The sequence below is a fragment of the Brassica napus genome, chromosome A5, assembly GCF_020379485.1.
Source record: "Brassica napus cultivar Da-Ae chromosome A5, Da-Ae, whole genome shotgun sequence".
Lineage (NCBI taxonomy): Eukaryota > Viridiplantae > Streptophyta > Magnoliopsida > Brassicales > Brassicaceae > Brassica > Brassica napus.
The window spans coordinates 28,532,634-28,547,275 of NC_063438.1; the positions used below are offsets into that span (position 1 = coordinate 28,532,634).

Sequence of the window (14,642 nt, forward strand, 5' to 3'; positions counted from 1 at the left end):
AAATAGCGATTTTATAGTGGTTAGTCCACTAATTTAGAGAGTATTATGAAGTTTTACTAAATTAATTGACAAAAAAATTAAAAGATGCCCATGTACCATGAAAAAGAGTTTAATATACATTAATACAAATGTAGAATGTGTTTAGAGATTTTAAAACAACACTAAAGATCATAGGCTTCAGTTTAAAGAACGTTTACCGAAAACTTCAATATTTTCGTAGGGGTTAATTAACACATAAATTTTGAGAAAAATTCAAAAATAAGAAAATAATGTTTTAATGAACAGTTGCATCTTTCACTAACATATGATGAAGGTCAAAGAGTTTTGAAACTTTTTTTGGCATTGTTTCTCTAGAAAATGGCGATTTTATAGTGGTTAGTCCACTAATTTAAAGAGTATTATGAAGTTTTACTAAATTAATTGACAAAAACTTAAAACGATGTCCACGTACCATGAAAGAGAGTTTAATATACATTAATACAAATGTAGAATATGTTTAGAAAATTTTAAAACAACAGTAAAGATCATATGATTAAGTACATAGAGCATTTACCGAAAAAATCAATATTTTCGTAGGGGTTAACTCATAGATTTTGAGAAAAATTCAAAAAGTATGAAAATATTTTAATGTATAGTTTCATCCTTCACGAACATATGATGAAGGTCAAAAAGGTTTGGAACTTTTGTTGGCACCGTTTCTCTAGAAAATAGCTATTTTATAGTGGTTAGTCCACCAATTTAAAGAGTAGTATGAAGTTTTACTAAATAAATTGAAACAAATTAAAACGATGTCCACATACCATGAAAGAGAGTTTAATATACATTAATTCAAATCTAGAATGTGTTTAGAATTTTTAAAACAACACTAAAGATCATAGACTTAATTATATAGAGCATTTACCGAAAAATTCAATATTTTTGTAGGGATTACACATTGATTTTGAGAAAATTAAAACAAATATGAAAAATACTGTTTTAATGCATAGTTTCTTCCTTCACTAACATATGATGAAGGTCAAAGAGGTTTGGAACCTTTGTTGTCTCCGTTTTTCTAGAGAATAACGATTTTATAGTGGTTAGTCCACCAATTTAGAGAGTATTATGAAGTTTTACTAAACTAATTGACAAAAAATTAAAAGATGCCCATGTACCATGAAAAATAGTTTAATATACATTACAACAAATGTAGAATGTGTTTAGAGATTTTAAAACAACACTAAGGATCATAGGCTTCAGTATATAGAGCATTTACCGAAAAATTCAATATTTTCGTAAGGGTTACACATAGATTTTGAGAAAAATTAAAAAAATATGAAAATACTGTTTTAATGCATAGTTGCATCCTTCCCTCACATATGATAAAGGTCAAAGAGTTTTGAAACTTTTTTTGGCACCGTTTCTCTAGAAAATAGCGATTTTATAGTGGTTAGTCCACCAATTTAAAGAGTATTATGAAGTTTTACTAAATTCATTGACAAAAATTTAAAACGATGTCCACGTACCATAAAAGATAGTTTAATATACATTATTAAAAATGTAGAATTTGTTTAGAGATTTTAAAACAACACTAAAGATTATATGCTTAAGTATATAGAACATTTACCGAAAAAAATCATTATATTCGTAGGGGTTGTTAGCACATAGATTTTCAGAAAAATTCAAAAATATGAAAATACATTTTTAATACATATTTGCATCCTTCAGTAACATACAATGGATTTCAAAGAGGTTTAGAATTTTTGTTGGCAACGTTTCTCTAGAAAATAGCTATTTATAACGGTTAGTCCACCAATTTAAAGAGTATTATGAAATTTTACTAAATTAATTGACAAAAAATTGAAATGATGCTCATGTACCATGAAAAAGATTTTAATATACATTAATACAAATGTAGAATGTGTTTAGAGATTTTGAAACAACACTAAAGATCATATGCTTAAATATATAGAGCATTTACTGAAAAATTCAATATTTTCGTACGGGTTAACACATAGATTTTGAGAAAAATTCAAAAAATAAAAATAATACATTTTAATGCATATTTGCATCCTTCACTAACATATGATGAAGGTCAAAGAGTTTGGAAACTTTTGTTGGCACCGTTTCTCTAAAAAATAGCGATTTAATAGTGGTTAGTCCACCAATTTGAGTATTATGAAATTTTACTAAATTAATTGACAAAAATTTAAAATGATGTCCACGTACCATGAAAGAGAGTTTAATATACATTAATACAAATGTAAAATATGTTTAGAAATTTTAAAACAACACTAACGATCATATGCTTAAGTATATAGATCATTTACCGAAAAATTTAATATTTTCGTATGGTTAACACATAGATTTGGAAAAAAAAAATCAAAAATATGAAAATACTGTTTTAATGCATAGTTGCATCCTTCACTAACATATTATGAAGGTCAAAGACTTTTGGAACTTTTGTTGGCACCGTTTCTCTAAAAAATAGCGATTTTATAGTAGTTAGTCCACCAATTTGAGTATTATGAAATTTTACTAAATTAATTGACAAAAATTTAAAACGATGTCTATGTACCATGGAAGAGAGTTTAATATACATTAATACAAATATATAATATGTTTAGAAATTTTAAAACAACACTAAAGATCATATGGTTAAGTATATAGAGCATTTACCGAAAAAATTAATATTTTCGTAGGGAATTAACACTTAGATTTTAAGAAAAATATGAAAATACTGTTTTAATGCATAGTTGCATCCTTCACTAACATATGATGAAGGTCAAAGAGTTTTGAAACTTTTGTTGCCATCGTTTCTCTAAAAAATAGTGATTTTATAGTGGTTAGTCCACCAATTTGAGTATTATGAAATTTTACTAAATTAATTGGCAAAATTTAAAAAGATGTCCATGTACCATGACAGAGAGTTTAATATACATTAATACAAATGTAGAATATGTTTAGAAAATTTAAAACAACACTAAAGATTATATGATTAAGTATATAGAGCATTAATCGAAAAACTCAATATTTTCGTAGGGGTTAACTCATAGATTTTGAGAAAAATCAAAAAAATATGAAAATATTGTTTTAATGCATATTTGCATCCTTCACTAACATATGATGAAGGTCAATGAGGTTCGGAACCTTTGTTGTCTCCGGTTTTCTAGAGAATAAAGATTTTATAGTGGTTCGTCCACCAATTTAGAGAATATTATGAAGTTTTACTAAATTAATTGACAAAAAATTAAAATGACACCCATGTACCATGAAAAAGAGTTTAATGTATTTAATATACATTAATAAAAATGTAGAATGTGTTTAGAATTTTTAAAACAACACTAAAGATCATAGGGTTCAGTATAAAGAGCATTTACCGAAAAAAATCAATATTTTTGTAGGGGTTAACTCATAGATTTTGAGAAAAATTCAAAAAATATAAAATATTGTAATAATGCATAGTTGCATCCTTAACGAACATATGATGAAGGTCAAAAAGGTTTGGAACTTTCGTTGGCACCGTTTCTCTAGAAAATAGCTATTGTATAGTGGTTAGTCCACCAATTTAAAGAGTAGTATGAAGTTTTACCAAATAAATTGAAAAAAATTAAAACGATGTCTACGTACCATGAAAGAGAGTTTCATATACATTAATACAAATGAAGAATATATTTAGAAATTTTAAAACAACCCTAAAGATCATATGCTTAAGTATATAGAGCATTTACCGAAAATTCAATATTTTCGTAGGGGTTAACACATAGATTTTGAGAAAAATTCAAAAATATGAAAATACTGTTTTAATGCATAGTTTCATCCTTCAGTAACATACAATGGATGTCAAAGAGGTTTGAAACTTTTGTTGGCACCGTTTCTCCAAAAAATAGCAATTTTATAGTGGTTAGTCCACCAATTTAAAGAGTATTATGAAGTTTTAGTAAATAAATTGACAAAAATTAAAACGATGTCTACGTACCAAAAAAGAGAGTTTAATATACATTAATGCAAATGTATAATGTGTTTATAAATTTCAAAACAACACGAAAGATCATAGGCTTAAGTATATAGAGCATTTACCGAAAAATTCAATATTTTCGTAGGGGTTAACACATAGATTTTGAGAAAAAATCAAAAATATGAAAATACTATTTTAATGCATTGTTGCATCATTCACTAACATGTGATGAATGTCAAAGAGTTTTGAAACTTTTGTTGGCACCGTTTCTCTAGAAAATAGCGATTTTATAGTGGTTAGTCCACCAATTTGAGTATTATGAAATTTTACTAAATTAATTGACAAAAAATTAAAACGATGTCTACGTACTATGAAAGAGAGTTAATATACATTAATTCAAATGTATAATGTGTTTTGAAATTTTAGAACAACACTAAATATCATAGGCTTAAGTATATAGAGTATTTACCAAAAAATTCAATATTTTCGTAGGGGTTAACACATAGATTTTGAGAAAAATTCAAAAAATATGAAAATAATTTTTAATGGATATTTGCATCTTTCACTAACATATGATGAAGGTCAAAGAGGTTTGAAACTTTTTTTGTTTGTGTTTCTCTAGAAAATAACGATTTTACAATGGTTATCCACCAATTTAGAAAGTATTATGAAGTTTTACTAAATTAATTGACAAAAAATTAAAACGATTTGCATGTACTATGAAAGAGAGTTTAATATACATTAATACAAATGTAGAATGTGTTTAGAAATTTTAAAAAAACACTATAGATCATTGGCTTCAGTATATAGAGCATTTATCGAAAAATTCAATATTTTCGTAGGGGTTGTTAACACATAGATTTTAAGAAAATTTTAAAAATATGAAAATATTATTTTAATGCATAGTTGCATCATTCACTAACATATTATCAAGGCAAAGAGGTTTGAAATTTTTGTTGGCACCATTTCTCTAGAAAATAACGATTTTATTGTGGTTAGTCCACCAATTTAAGGAGTATTTTAAAGTTTTACTAAATTAATTGACAAAAAAAAATTAAAAAGATGTTCACGTACCATGAAAGAGAGTTTAATATACATTAATATCAAATGTAGAATGTGTTTAGAAATTTTAAAACAACATAAAGATCATAGGCTTAAGTATATAGAGCATTTACCAAAAAATTCAATATTTTCGTAGGGGTTAACACATAGATTTTGAGAAAATTTGAAAAATATGAAAATAATGTTTTAATGCATAGTTGCATCCTTCACTAACATATGATGAAGGTCAAAGAGGTTTGAAATTTTTGTTGTCTTCTTTTTTCTAGAAAATAACGATTTTTTAGTGGTTAGTCCACCAATTTAAAGAATATTATGAAGTTTTACGAAATTAATTGACAAAAAATTAAAACGATGCGCGTGTACCATAAAGGAGAGTTTAATAAAGATTAATACAAATGTTGAATGTGTTTAGAAATTTTAAAACAACACAAAAGATCATAGGCTTTCGTATATAGAGTATCTACCGAAAAACTCAATATTTTCGTAGGGATTAAATACATAGATTTTGAGAAAAATTCAAAAGTATATTTTCGTAGGGATTAAACTAATATCCATTCGATTTATGCAATATTTACCGAATTCAAACTACTTTTACTTTAGTTCTGTTTCGGTTTTACTAGATCGAGCGAGCTCGGCCAGTACCCCCCCCCCCCCCCCCCCCCACCCACCCCCCCCCCCCCCCCCCCCCCCCCCGGCCAAAATATGAGGAAAATTAAATAGAGCAAAAGTCAGAAACAGGAGACTTTGCCAAAACAGAGAAAAAAACAGAATAAAAGTAAAATTGTAACAGAACAAGAATAGAGTAAAGTTGTTATTTGTAGTGATGATAAGTCTTCTTCCTCTTCTTGATGTGACAATTGCAAGCATCCACAGTCAAAGAAGTCATACAACCAAACTTCCTCTTCACTTCTCTCCACACACTTATCTTCCTCTCTTCTTTCTTCTCCTTCACGCAATGAACAACACATTCAAGATTCTCAATCTCTCTTTTCTCACTGTAATCAGACTCAATGTCAAGCCTCAGCAGCTTCTTATTCATATCCTCAATGTCATCATCGTCATCTTTATCCTCTACACTTTCCATTTCTCTAGCCACCTTATCCTGAATCTGCTTTTGAGCAAAGAACAAAACCTGCACAACAATCCTCAACGGAAGCTTCTCATTCTTCGAAGCATGCTCACAAGCCTCAGGCGAAAGCTTCTTGCAGTCAAGAACTCTACAAGCTTCCATCTTCTCAGTTTCAGTCAGATCATCTCTATGCCTCTCCAAGAACACATCAACCGCTCTGTAGATTCCATCAGAGTATCTCAAAACATCGCAAGACGCAGCAAACGTTATTTCTCCAAACGCCTTGAACGTTTCTACACTTAAACCAGCATCACTCGCTGCAGCATCCAATAGAAACTCTTCAAGCATTCTTGCTACGCTCACAAACCTCGAAACGTCAGAGACGTTGTAGTTACTGTAGAAGCTCTGGAGAATGGTTTTCAAGAGGTTGGTGTCATAAGCTCCTCCTCCCACTTTGTTTGGTAATAGAATCATAAGATCTTTTGATGTGGCCATATCTAGCTGTTTGCTTATCCTATCTTCAAACCCTTTTCGACAGTCAGGAGAAGCATCGAGAAACATCGATTCTTTAAGAGATTTGAACAAGAATCCACAGGAGATAGCTCCTCTTTGGTGAGGCAAAAGCCTCTCAACAGCTTCAAGAACTTGTCTCTTGTTTCTTGAAACGCTTTCATCTCCAGAATATTTCTCGAAAACGTATCTTTTCGCGTAGTTGTAGACCGATTCCACGAGGTTTTCGACCGAGACATTGTGCTTACTAGCTTCCTGGATCAATGGTTCATATAACCTAAGAGGTAACGTAGTAAGATATTCGAGTAAACTAGGATCTTTGAGAGCCTTTTCGAGAAGAGAGTCTAAGAAGACTTCAGTGAGTCCAACATCAGAGATTTTGTCAAGAATCTTGTCGCTGCAGACAGCAAGAGCTTTCACCGTCTCGTTCCAGCTCATAAGAAGTCGTTGTTCCAAAAACGTTACTGCCTTGTTCAGCAAATTATTAGAGATGTGATCATCGTTCATCTCTAGGTAATAAGCGGTGCAGAGAACAGAGAGGATGTTTTCAGATGATAAATGGATCTTGTAGCCATAGCAGAATCTAACCACGAGGAAGAAGGTTGTCGGTTCCACGTCAATGTCTTTGAGGATCCACCGCAGTTCATCGATCTTCTTACACTCGAGTAGTGTTGTCACTTTGGCAGACTTCTTAGCCAAAGTTTCCTAAACAAACACCAAAACCAAAGTCAAAAACCCTATAAATCAGAAGAAATTGAGTGCAGGAAGCTTACATTGTGAAGATGAAATGGGACTCCTTTCACGTAGAGTTCAAGATCTGGTGGCTTTGAGTTTCTACAGATGATGAAACATTAGGGCTAATAATATTTATAGAGTTGATTATAAAACTAACCTGAACCAAATAGAATAAGAGTCTTACCGGGTCATAGTGTTCTTCGAGTATCCATCTGACATTTTTGTAGTAGCCTTTCTGTTTAATCGAAAGAGATTGTGACTCTAACTTGTTGTCGAAGGAATACAAGCTTGTGGTTCACGGAACTATGTAACGATGGAGAAAAACAGAGAATAGGAAGAGAAAAGCAATTCTTCAACACTGAAGATTAAGTCAAAAGCTATAGAAGAAAGAAAAAAAGTAACGTTAGAAGAAAAATGTGGTTCATGCAGAGATGTAGGAAGTATTGTTATGATATTGTGGGATTTTCTCAAGTGAAAAACGTTAACTCCTAAGTAAGCTGTTTTATTCCTTTACCGATATTTCTGGTTAAATATGTGATTTAATCTGTATTAATAGTACTTCTATTAACCAGTTTTCTTTTTCCTTATATCATGCTTTATAGTTTCACTCTGACACGTTGTATTTTAGAGAGACAAATCATTTGTTAATTGGATCTTCCTGAACTTAAAAAGAAATGAAGAACCAATGTTTAATATATTTGTGATGTAATCATGGAACCAATTAGCTTTCAAGAACCTCTTTTATGATTTGCAGATTCATCACACAAACAAAATTGGTATCGGTTCATTACCTTTTATAGATGAATGAATACAGTCGATCATGTGCATGTATTACGTATAGATGTTAAAACGTAGTTTAACTGTGATATTGTTTTCATTTGGGTAGAAATTATCACTTACTTTTGTGTGTTACGACTATAAAATAGCACAAAACATGCTAAGAAGATGAAAGAAATCATTCTTTCCCAACTAGGAAATAAAAATAAATAGAAAACACATTTTTCTAAAAAGTCAATCAACAAACATTATCGGTAATAACGTGGCATAGTACCAGTACCTAACCTTATACAGTAGCCAACAAAAAAGTACCAAACCAACATATGTTTTTAAAATGTGCATTATTATGTTTATATGTTTGTATATTATGTGGTTAATACAGTGTCTTGTGTTTAAGTCTATCCTCAAAAAAGTCTCAAACCATGGACTATCAAGTATCTTTGCCACCATCCACCACCACATGTCTCTCTTTTAAGGTGCATCGCCGGCAGCCTGAGCTTGTCACTCCGGCTAAGCCAACGCCACGAGAGCTCAAACCTCTCTCCGACATAGACGACCAACAAGGACTGAGATTTCAAATTCCTGTTATCTTTTTCTATAGACCTAACCTTACTAATAATCTTGATCCGGTTCAAGTGGTCAGGAGAGCTCTGGCTCAGACGCTGGTTTACTATTACCCGTTCGCTGGTAGGCTCCGGGAAGGTCTTAACCGAAAACTTTCGGTGGACTGTACGGGAGAAGGCGTTTTGTTCATTGAAGCAGACGCTGACGTTACGTTGGCTAAGTTGGAAGAAGCTGATGCTCTTCTTCCCCCTTTCCCTTGCTTAGAAGAGCTTCTCTTTGACGTAGAAGGTTCCAGCGAGCTTCTTAACACTCCTTTGCTTCTCGTTCAGGTATATCAAACGTGATAAAAAAAAAATATCTTTACAGTTATTAGATCATCCTTATTGGAGAATTTTTCACCATAGACTATGTGAAAGTCTCATGAATATTTTTTTAGAAAATTTTAATTAAATATTAATATAATTGGTGTGTTGAGAAATATCTATTGTTTTTCTTTTTTGCTAAAAAAAGTGATTATGTAAAATACAAGAAATTTCTATTGTTTTCACAAGCAAATGGATTCTAAAAACGTTTCCATGAGTGTAGGTCACACGTCTCAAGTGTAGCGGATTCATCTTCGCCCTCCGTTTCAACCACACCATGACTGATGGAGCTGGTCTGTCCCTCTTTCTGAAATCACTATGCGAGTTGGCATGTGGGTTACACGCGCCGTCGGTTCCACCAGTGTGGGAACGAGAGTCCCTGATTGCGAGTGCATCTGCGCGTGTGACACATACGCACCGCGAGTATGATGATAAAGTGCAACCTGAAGCAGTTGTTGTTGGAGACTTTTTAGTTAGTAGGTCTTTCTTTTTTGGTCCGGAGGAGATTTCCACTATACGGGGACTCCTCCCGGCCGATCTCCACAACACCACTTTTGAAGCGATGACATCGTTTTTGTGGCGTTGTCGGACGATTGCACTGAGTCCTGACCCCAACACCGAGATGCGAATGACATGCATCGTCAATTCTCGTTCCAAACTTAGCAACCCGCCCATACCATCCGGTTACTACGGTAACGTTTTTGCCATTCCTGTGGCGATAGCTACCGCAAAAGATCTAATGGAGAAACCGCTCGAGTTTCCTCTGAGGTTGATACAAGAGGCGAAGAAGAGCGTGACAGAAGACTACATACGGTCGATGATGGCACTAATGGCAACTAGAGGAAGGCCTATGTTTGTGGCAGCTGGAAACTACATAGTGTCGGATTTGAGACATTTTGATTTAGGAAAAGTTGATTTCGGGCCGTGGGGTAAACCTGTGTACGGTGGAACCGCTAAGGCCGGTATCGCAGTGTTTCCAGGAGTGAGCTTCTACGTGCCTTTTATGAATAGAAAAGGTGTGAGCGGAACCGTTGTGGCAATTAGCTTGCCGGTGCAAGCGATGGAGAAGTTCGTAGAAGAGCTTGATGGTGTGTTACATGTGACCTAACGGATTTAGAAAACATGCATTATTATCATTATAAGGTCTTCGCTCTTAAAGCTGATCAGTCGATATGCATTATCAGTAACGTATTTATTTGTATGCCTTGCATAATAAAATTGTCACATCATCTAGAGACCAATACATGCAAGAACACTATATATACTTATATAGGCAAGAACATAATAGTAATATCATTCTTCAGTTATCGATTTATTATATTGGAGGAGAAGTATCTCCCAAGTTCTAACGCTTATCTTAACGAATTCAACCGAGAATTATTCATTACCAATTATTTTGGTATGTGGGCAAGACATTATTCATAGCGGCTCCTATTGGTTCCTGATCTCATGGAGACGGGATCGTGAGCCTGTGACGCTCAAAATACAGGGTCGTCAGTCCGTGACACTCAAAAAAAGATTCCATTCTAGAAATAGACCTCCCAGTTTGTTTTTTTTTTTTTCTTGGATCTTGATAATAAATATGCTCATGACTCATTATGAAAATATCCGACTTGTGGGACAATCCACTGTTGGCATATATAAACCAAAGTTTGAAACATTCTTTTCAACCATTACTATGATAAATAATTATAAATATAACAAATGGGAAACAATTTAATGACAAAGGAAGCCAGCGATTGAATGAAGACACTTAAGCTACAAACTTTCAAAATATCTGAAAATGCTGAAGCCCAGGAATTATTACTGGCAGATTCCAAAGAACGAAAGACCATATGCAGAAGTGTTCACGTTACCATTCACATTAATGCCACTTGTCCAGTTCCCTTCCACTTCTATTCGACTAGTTGTTATAATTATCAGACGAAAGGTTAATTACTAAATATATAATTGATTACACGATAAATAGACAATCACAAGATAAGATACACTTCATTCAGGGCACGATACAAATTAAAAGCTCGCAGAGTTAACATTCTTTTATTTATTTTTCATGTAATCATTCAAATAGAAACAAGTAAATAAACCTTTACTGTTGACTCCCAAGAAATATTTCTGAGTATAAACAAAACGTTGAGTAAAAAGAACGTGAAGTATTTGCTAAATTTTGCATGTCATATGCATGCATGTACCAAGTACCATAAAACATTTTTTTTACAAAAAAGACGTACCAAAAACACATGCATATATTTTTTTTTTGGCCCGTTTTAATGTTTATGGATCTCCCCACTCTACCAAATGATAGTGACAACACATTGTGTGGACAGTTTATAAGTTTACAAGATTCCAAGTGTAGAAAAGAACATCTATTTCAAAAAGTCATGTGATCATTTATGCATATTTAGAAAAATTTATAGAAGTATTATACTCTTTCCCATTTTATGCATTAGTTTGAAAGCAGCAATGGTGATCTGTGATCATCAACATCACCATCATCATCGCTTTCTCCTTCTCAATCTTGAACATTCCCGCCGAGCCCACCTCGTTTTCTAATGATCCGAAATAAAATATGCAGAGCCGACCCACGTTTAGTGATATTTATATGAAAGCCCAGTAAAGATCCAACTTGTTTTAACAGACATGAGACAAGTAGTTACTACAGATGATTAATAACCCCAAAGAGCTTTTTCATAACTTTTTGACAGTTATCTCTAATATGAGACAAGTAGTTACTACAGATGATTAATGGGCACAACGATTTCTGATCTTGAAAATAAGTGAACCAATCAGGTTATATTACCCACATATCTCCTCCAGAGATGCTCGAGTCCTCACCAAATTGTGGTATACTGACTGTGATGTAATCAAGGAACCAAATAGCTTCACGGACCTCTTTATGTGATTTACAATTTCACCCACACAAACATGTACCATGGTCCTTTTGGTGACAGCCAATCAGTTTCACCCACACAAACAAGTGTCGATATCTAAATACAGACAATTATACGCCTTATTTCAAACAGAAAACACGTTTTTCCAAAGAAAGTTAATCAACTAGCTTTCTAAGCCGAAACATTATCGCTAACCAATTTTTTTTCAAAAGAACCCTAACTAACATACGTTTAAAATGTGCGATATTATGATAGTGCGGTTTGTATATAATATGGTTAAAACAATATCTTATGTTAAGTCTGCTCAAAAAAATCTCAAACAATGGACTATCAATTGTCTTTGCCACTATCCACCACCACACCACGTCTTTCGTTCAAGGTGCATCGCCGGAAGCCTGAGCTGATTACTCCGGCTAAGCTAACACCAAGAGAGCTCAAGCTTCTCTCCGACATAGACGACCAACAAGGACTGAGATTTCAAATTCCCTTTATGTTTTTCTATAGACCTAGCCTTACAAGTACTCTTGATCCGGTCCAAGTGATCAGGACAGCTCTCGGACAGACGCTGGTTTACTATTACCCGTTCGCTGGTAGGCTCCTGGAAGGTCCTAACCGGAAACTTGCGGTGAACTGTACCGGAGAAGGCGTTTTGTTCATTGAAGCAGACGCTGACGTTACGTTTGCTGAGTTGGAGGAAGCTGATGCTCTTCTTCCTCCTTTCCCTTGCTTAGAAGAGCTTCTCTTTGACGTAGAAGGTTCTAGTGAGTTGCTTGGCACTCCTTTACTTCTCGTTGAGGTATATCAAACGTCATGATTTTTTTTTTAATCTTTTAAATTCTTTCACAAGTAAGCTCGACTCTAAGAATATTCACGTGAGTGTAGGTCACGCGGCTCAAGTGCGGTGGATTCATCTTCGCCCTCCGTATCAACCACACCATGACGGATGGAGCCGGTCTGTCACTCTTTCTGAAATCACTATGCGAGTTGGCGTGTGGGTTACACGCGCCTTCAGTTCCACCTGTGTGGGAACGACAGTTGCTGATCGCGAGTACATATGCTCGCGTGACACATACTCACCGCGAGTATGACGAATATGTGGAACCCGAAGCGGTTGTTGTTGGAGATTGTTTGGTTACTAGGTCTTTCTTTTTTGGTCCGGACGAGATAGCCGCTATAAGGAGACTCCTCCCGCCCGGTCTCCACAACCACAACAGCACTTTTGATGCGCTGACATCGTTTTTGTGGCGTTGTCGGACGGTTGCAATGAGTCCAGACCCCAACACCGAGATGCGAATGACATGCATCGTCAATTCTCGTTCCAAACTTAGAAACCCACCCATACCGTCGGGTTACTATGGAAACGTATTTGCCATTCCTGTGGCGATAGCCACCGCAAAAGATCTGATGGAAAAACCGCTCGAGTTTCCTCTGAGGTTGATACAAGAGGCGAAGTCTAGCGTGACAGAGGACTACATACGGTCAGTGACGGCGCTAATGGCAACTAGAGGCCGGCCTAAGTTTGTGACAGCTGAAAACTACATAGTGTCGGATTTGAGACGTTTTGATATAGGAAAAGTTGATTTCGGCCCTTGGGGTAAACCGGTGTACGGTGGAACCGCTAAGGCCGGTATTGCCACGTTTCCAGGAGTGAGCTTCTATGTGCCATTTAAGAATAAAAAAGGTGAGAATGGAACTGTTGTGGCAATTAGCTTGCCTGCGCTAGCGATGGAGAAGTTCGTAGAAGAGCTCAACGGTGTTTTCATGGCCGGATCCTTTGCTAAGTCCAAAAAGACATTTGTCTTGAAATCTAAAATTTAAAGAAATAACAGTTTATTGGGTTTTAATGGTTGGGCCCGTTATGGGTGTGTTACTTGTGTGGGCGTATCAAACATGCATCCGGAAGTTTATTGTCTTCATGTCTTTGCAAACGAAAGCTGATAAGTCGATATACATTCTCAGTAACGTTATCAATTAGTATGCCTATGCCATGCATAATAAAACTGCCACATCAAATTTTATTTATATTCGCTTGTCGCATATTTAACAAAGTAATTGCATAGGATCAATAAAACTTACTGTCTTTTGTAACGCTTCTTTTATTGAATTCACCCAATATTTTTCCATTATCAACTATCTTAGTATGTGGGCATGACATTATTCATACCGGCTCCAATTACGATCCAGACAATTGATCTGTTTTAACCACGACTCTAATCTGGTTATCCTATTTTCTATCTGAATTCGTTAGTGTAACACGATAAACTATTTTGACTAAACATCGTTAATCAACCGGTAAATCGAGATAAGTAAGCATTTAATAATACAATGGTAAATAAGTTTGATTTGTTAAGTCAAACTACGTTGTTTTGTCTCTTAACACATCGTTTTAACTTGGACACTAAATCAAAGCTTTACTCTTCTTTTTCTCTATTTTCTTCAACAAAAACATGGACCCTAAATTTCAACTTCTTGAGGATGATTGGAAAATAATCGAGTGTTAGTATTATATCTTGCAAATTACATGTCAAATCAACACTAGTTGAGTTTCAGTTCTCTTGCAAATTTTTTTTTTTTAAATCAAAGTAACAAAATAATATAAACCACAAACCAAAACCAATCAATTTAGATACTAAGTTACATCAAACGCCTCAAAATGGAAAAGCATGCACCATGTGACTTCAAACACATCAACTACTATCATTTTCTATCAAGCTGCGACTGGGACCATACAACAATGC

General features: G+C 34.3%; 3 protein-coding genes across 3 annotated transcripts; 2 read left to right on the forward strand and 1 right to left on the reverse strand.

Moving 5' to 3' along the window:
- Positions 1-5,706: 5,706 nt before the first annotated feature.
- LOC106454441 (BTB/POZ domain-containing protein At3g03510) lies at positions 5,707-8,409 on the reverse strand. The gene is made up of 3 exons (XM_013896559.3): positions 7,495-8,409; positions 7,349-7,409; positions 5,707-7,280 (listed from the first exon to the last, which is right to left on the reverse strand). Exons 1-3 carry the CDS (start codon positions 7,527-7,529, stop codon positions 5,808-5,810), a joined length of 1,569 nt encoding a protein of 522 aa, XP_013752013.2. The 5' UTR covers positions 7,530-8,409; the 3' UTR covers positions 5,707-5,807.
- A 1-nt stretch (position 8,410) lies between these two features.
- On the forward strand, positions 8,411-10,179 carry LOC106450540 ((Z)-3-hexen-1-ol acetyltransferase). The gene is made up of 2 exons (XM_013892222.3): positions 8,411-8,980; positions 9,237-10,179. The coding sequence occupies exons 1-2, from the start codon at positions 8,510-8,512 to the stop codon at positions 10,119-10,121; spliced, it is 1,356 nt and encodes a 451-aa protein (XP_013747676.2). The 5' UTR covers positions 8,411-8,509; the 3' UTR covers positions 10,122-10,179.
- Positions 10,180-12,217: 2,038 nt separating this feature from the next.
- LOC106453286 ((Z)-3-hexen-1-ol acetyltransferase-like) lies at positions 12,218-13,737 on the forward strand. Its single transcript, XM_048780257.1, has 2 exons — positions 12,218-12,700; positions 12,787-13,737. The coding sequence occupies exons 1-2, from the start codon at positions 12,227-12,229 to the stop codon at positions 13,720-13,722; spliced, it is 1,410 nt and encodes a 469-aa protein (XP_048636214.1). The 5' UTR covers positions 12,218-12,226; the 3' UTR covers positions 13,723-13,737.
- Positions 13,738-14,642: the final 905 nt, after the last annotated feature.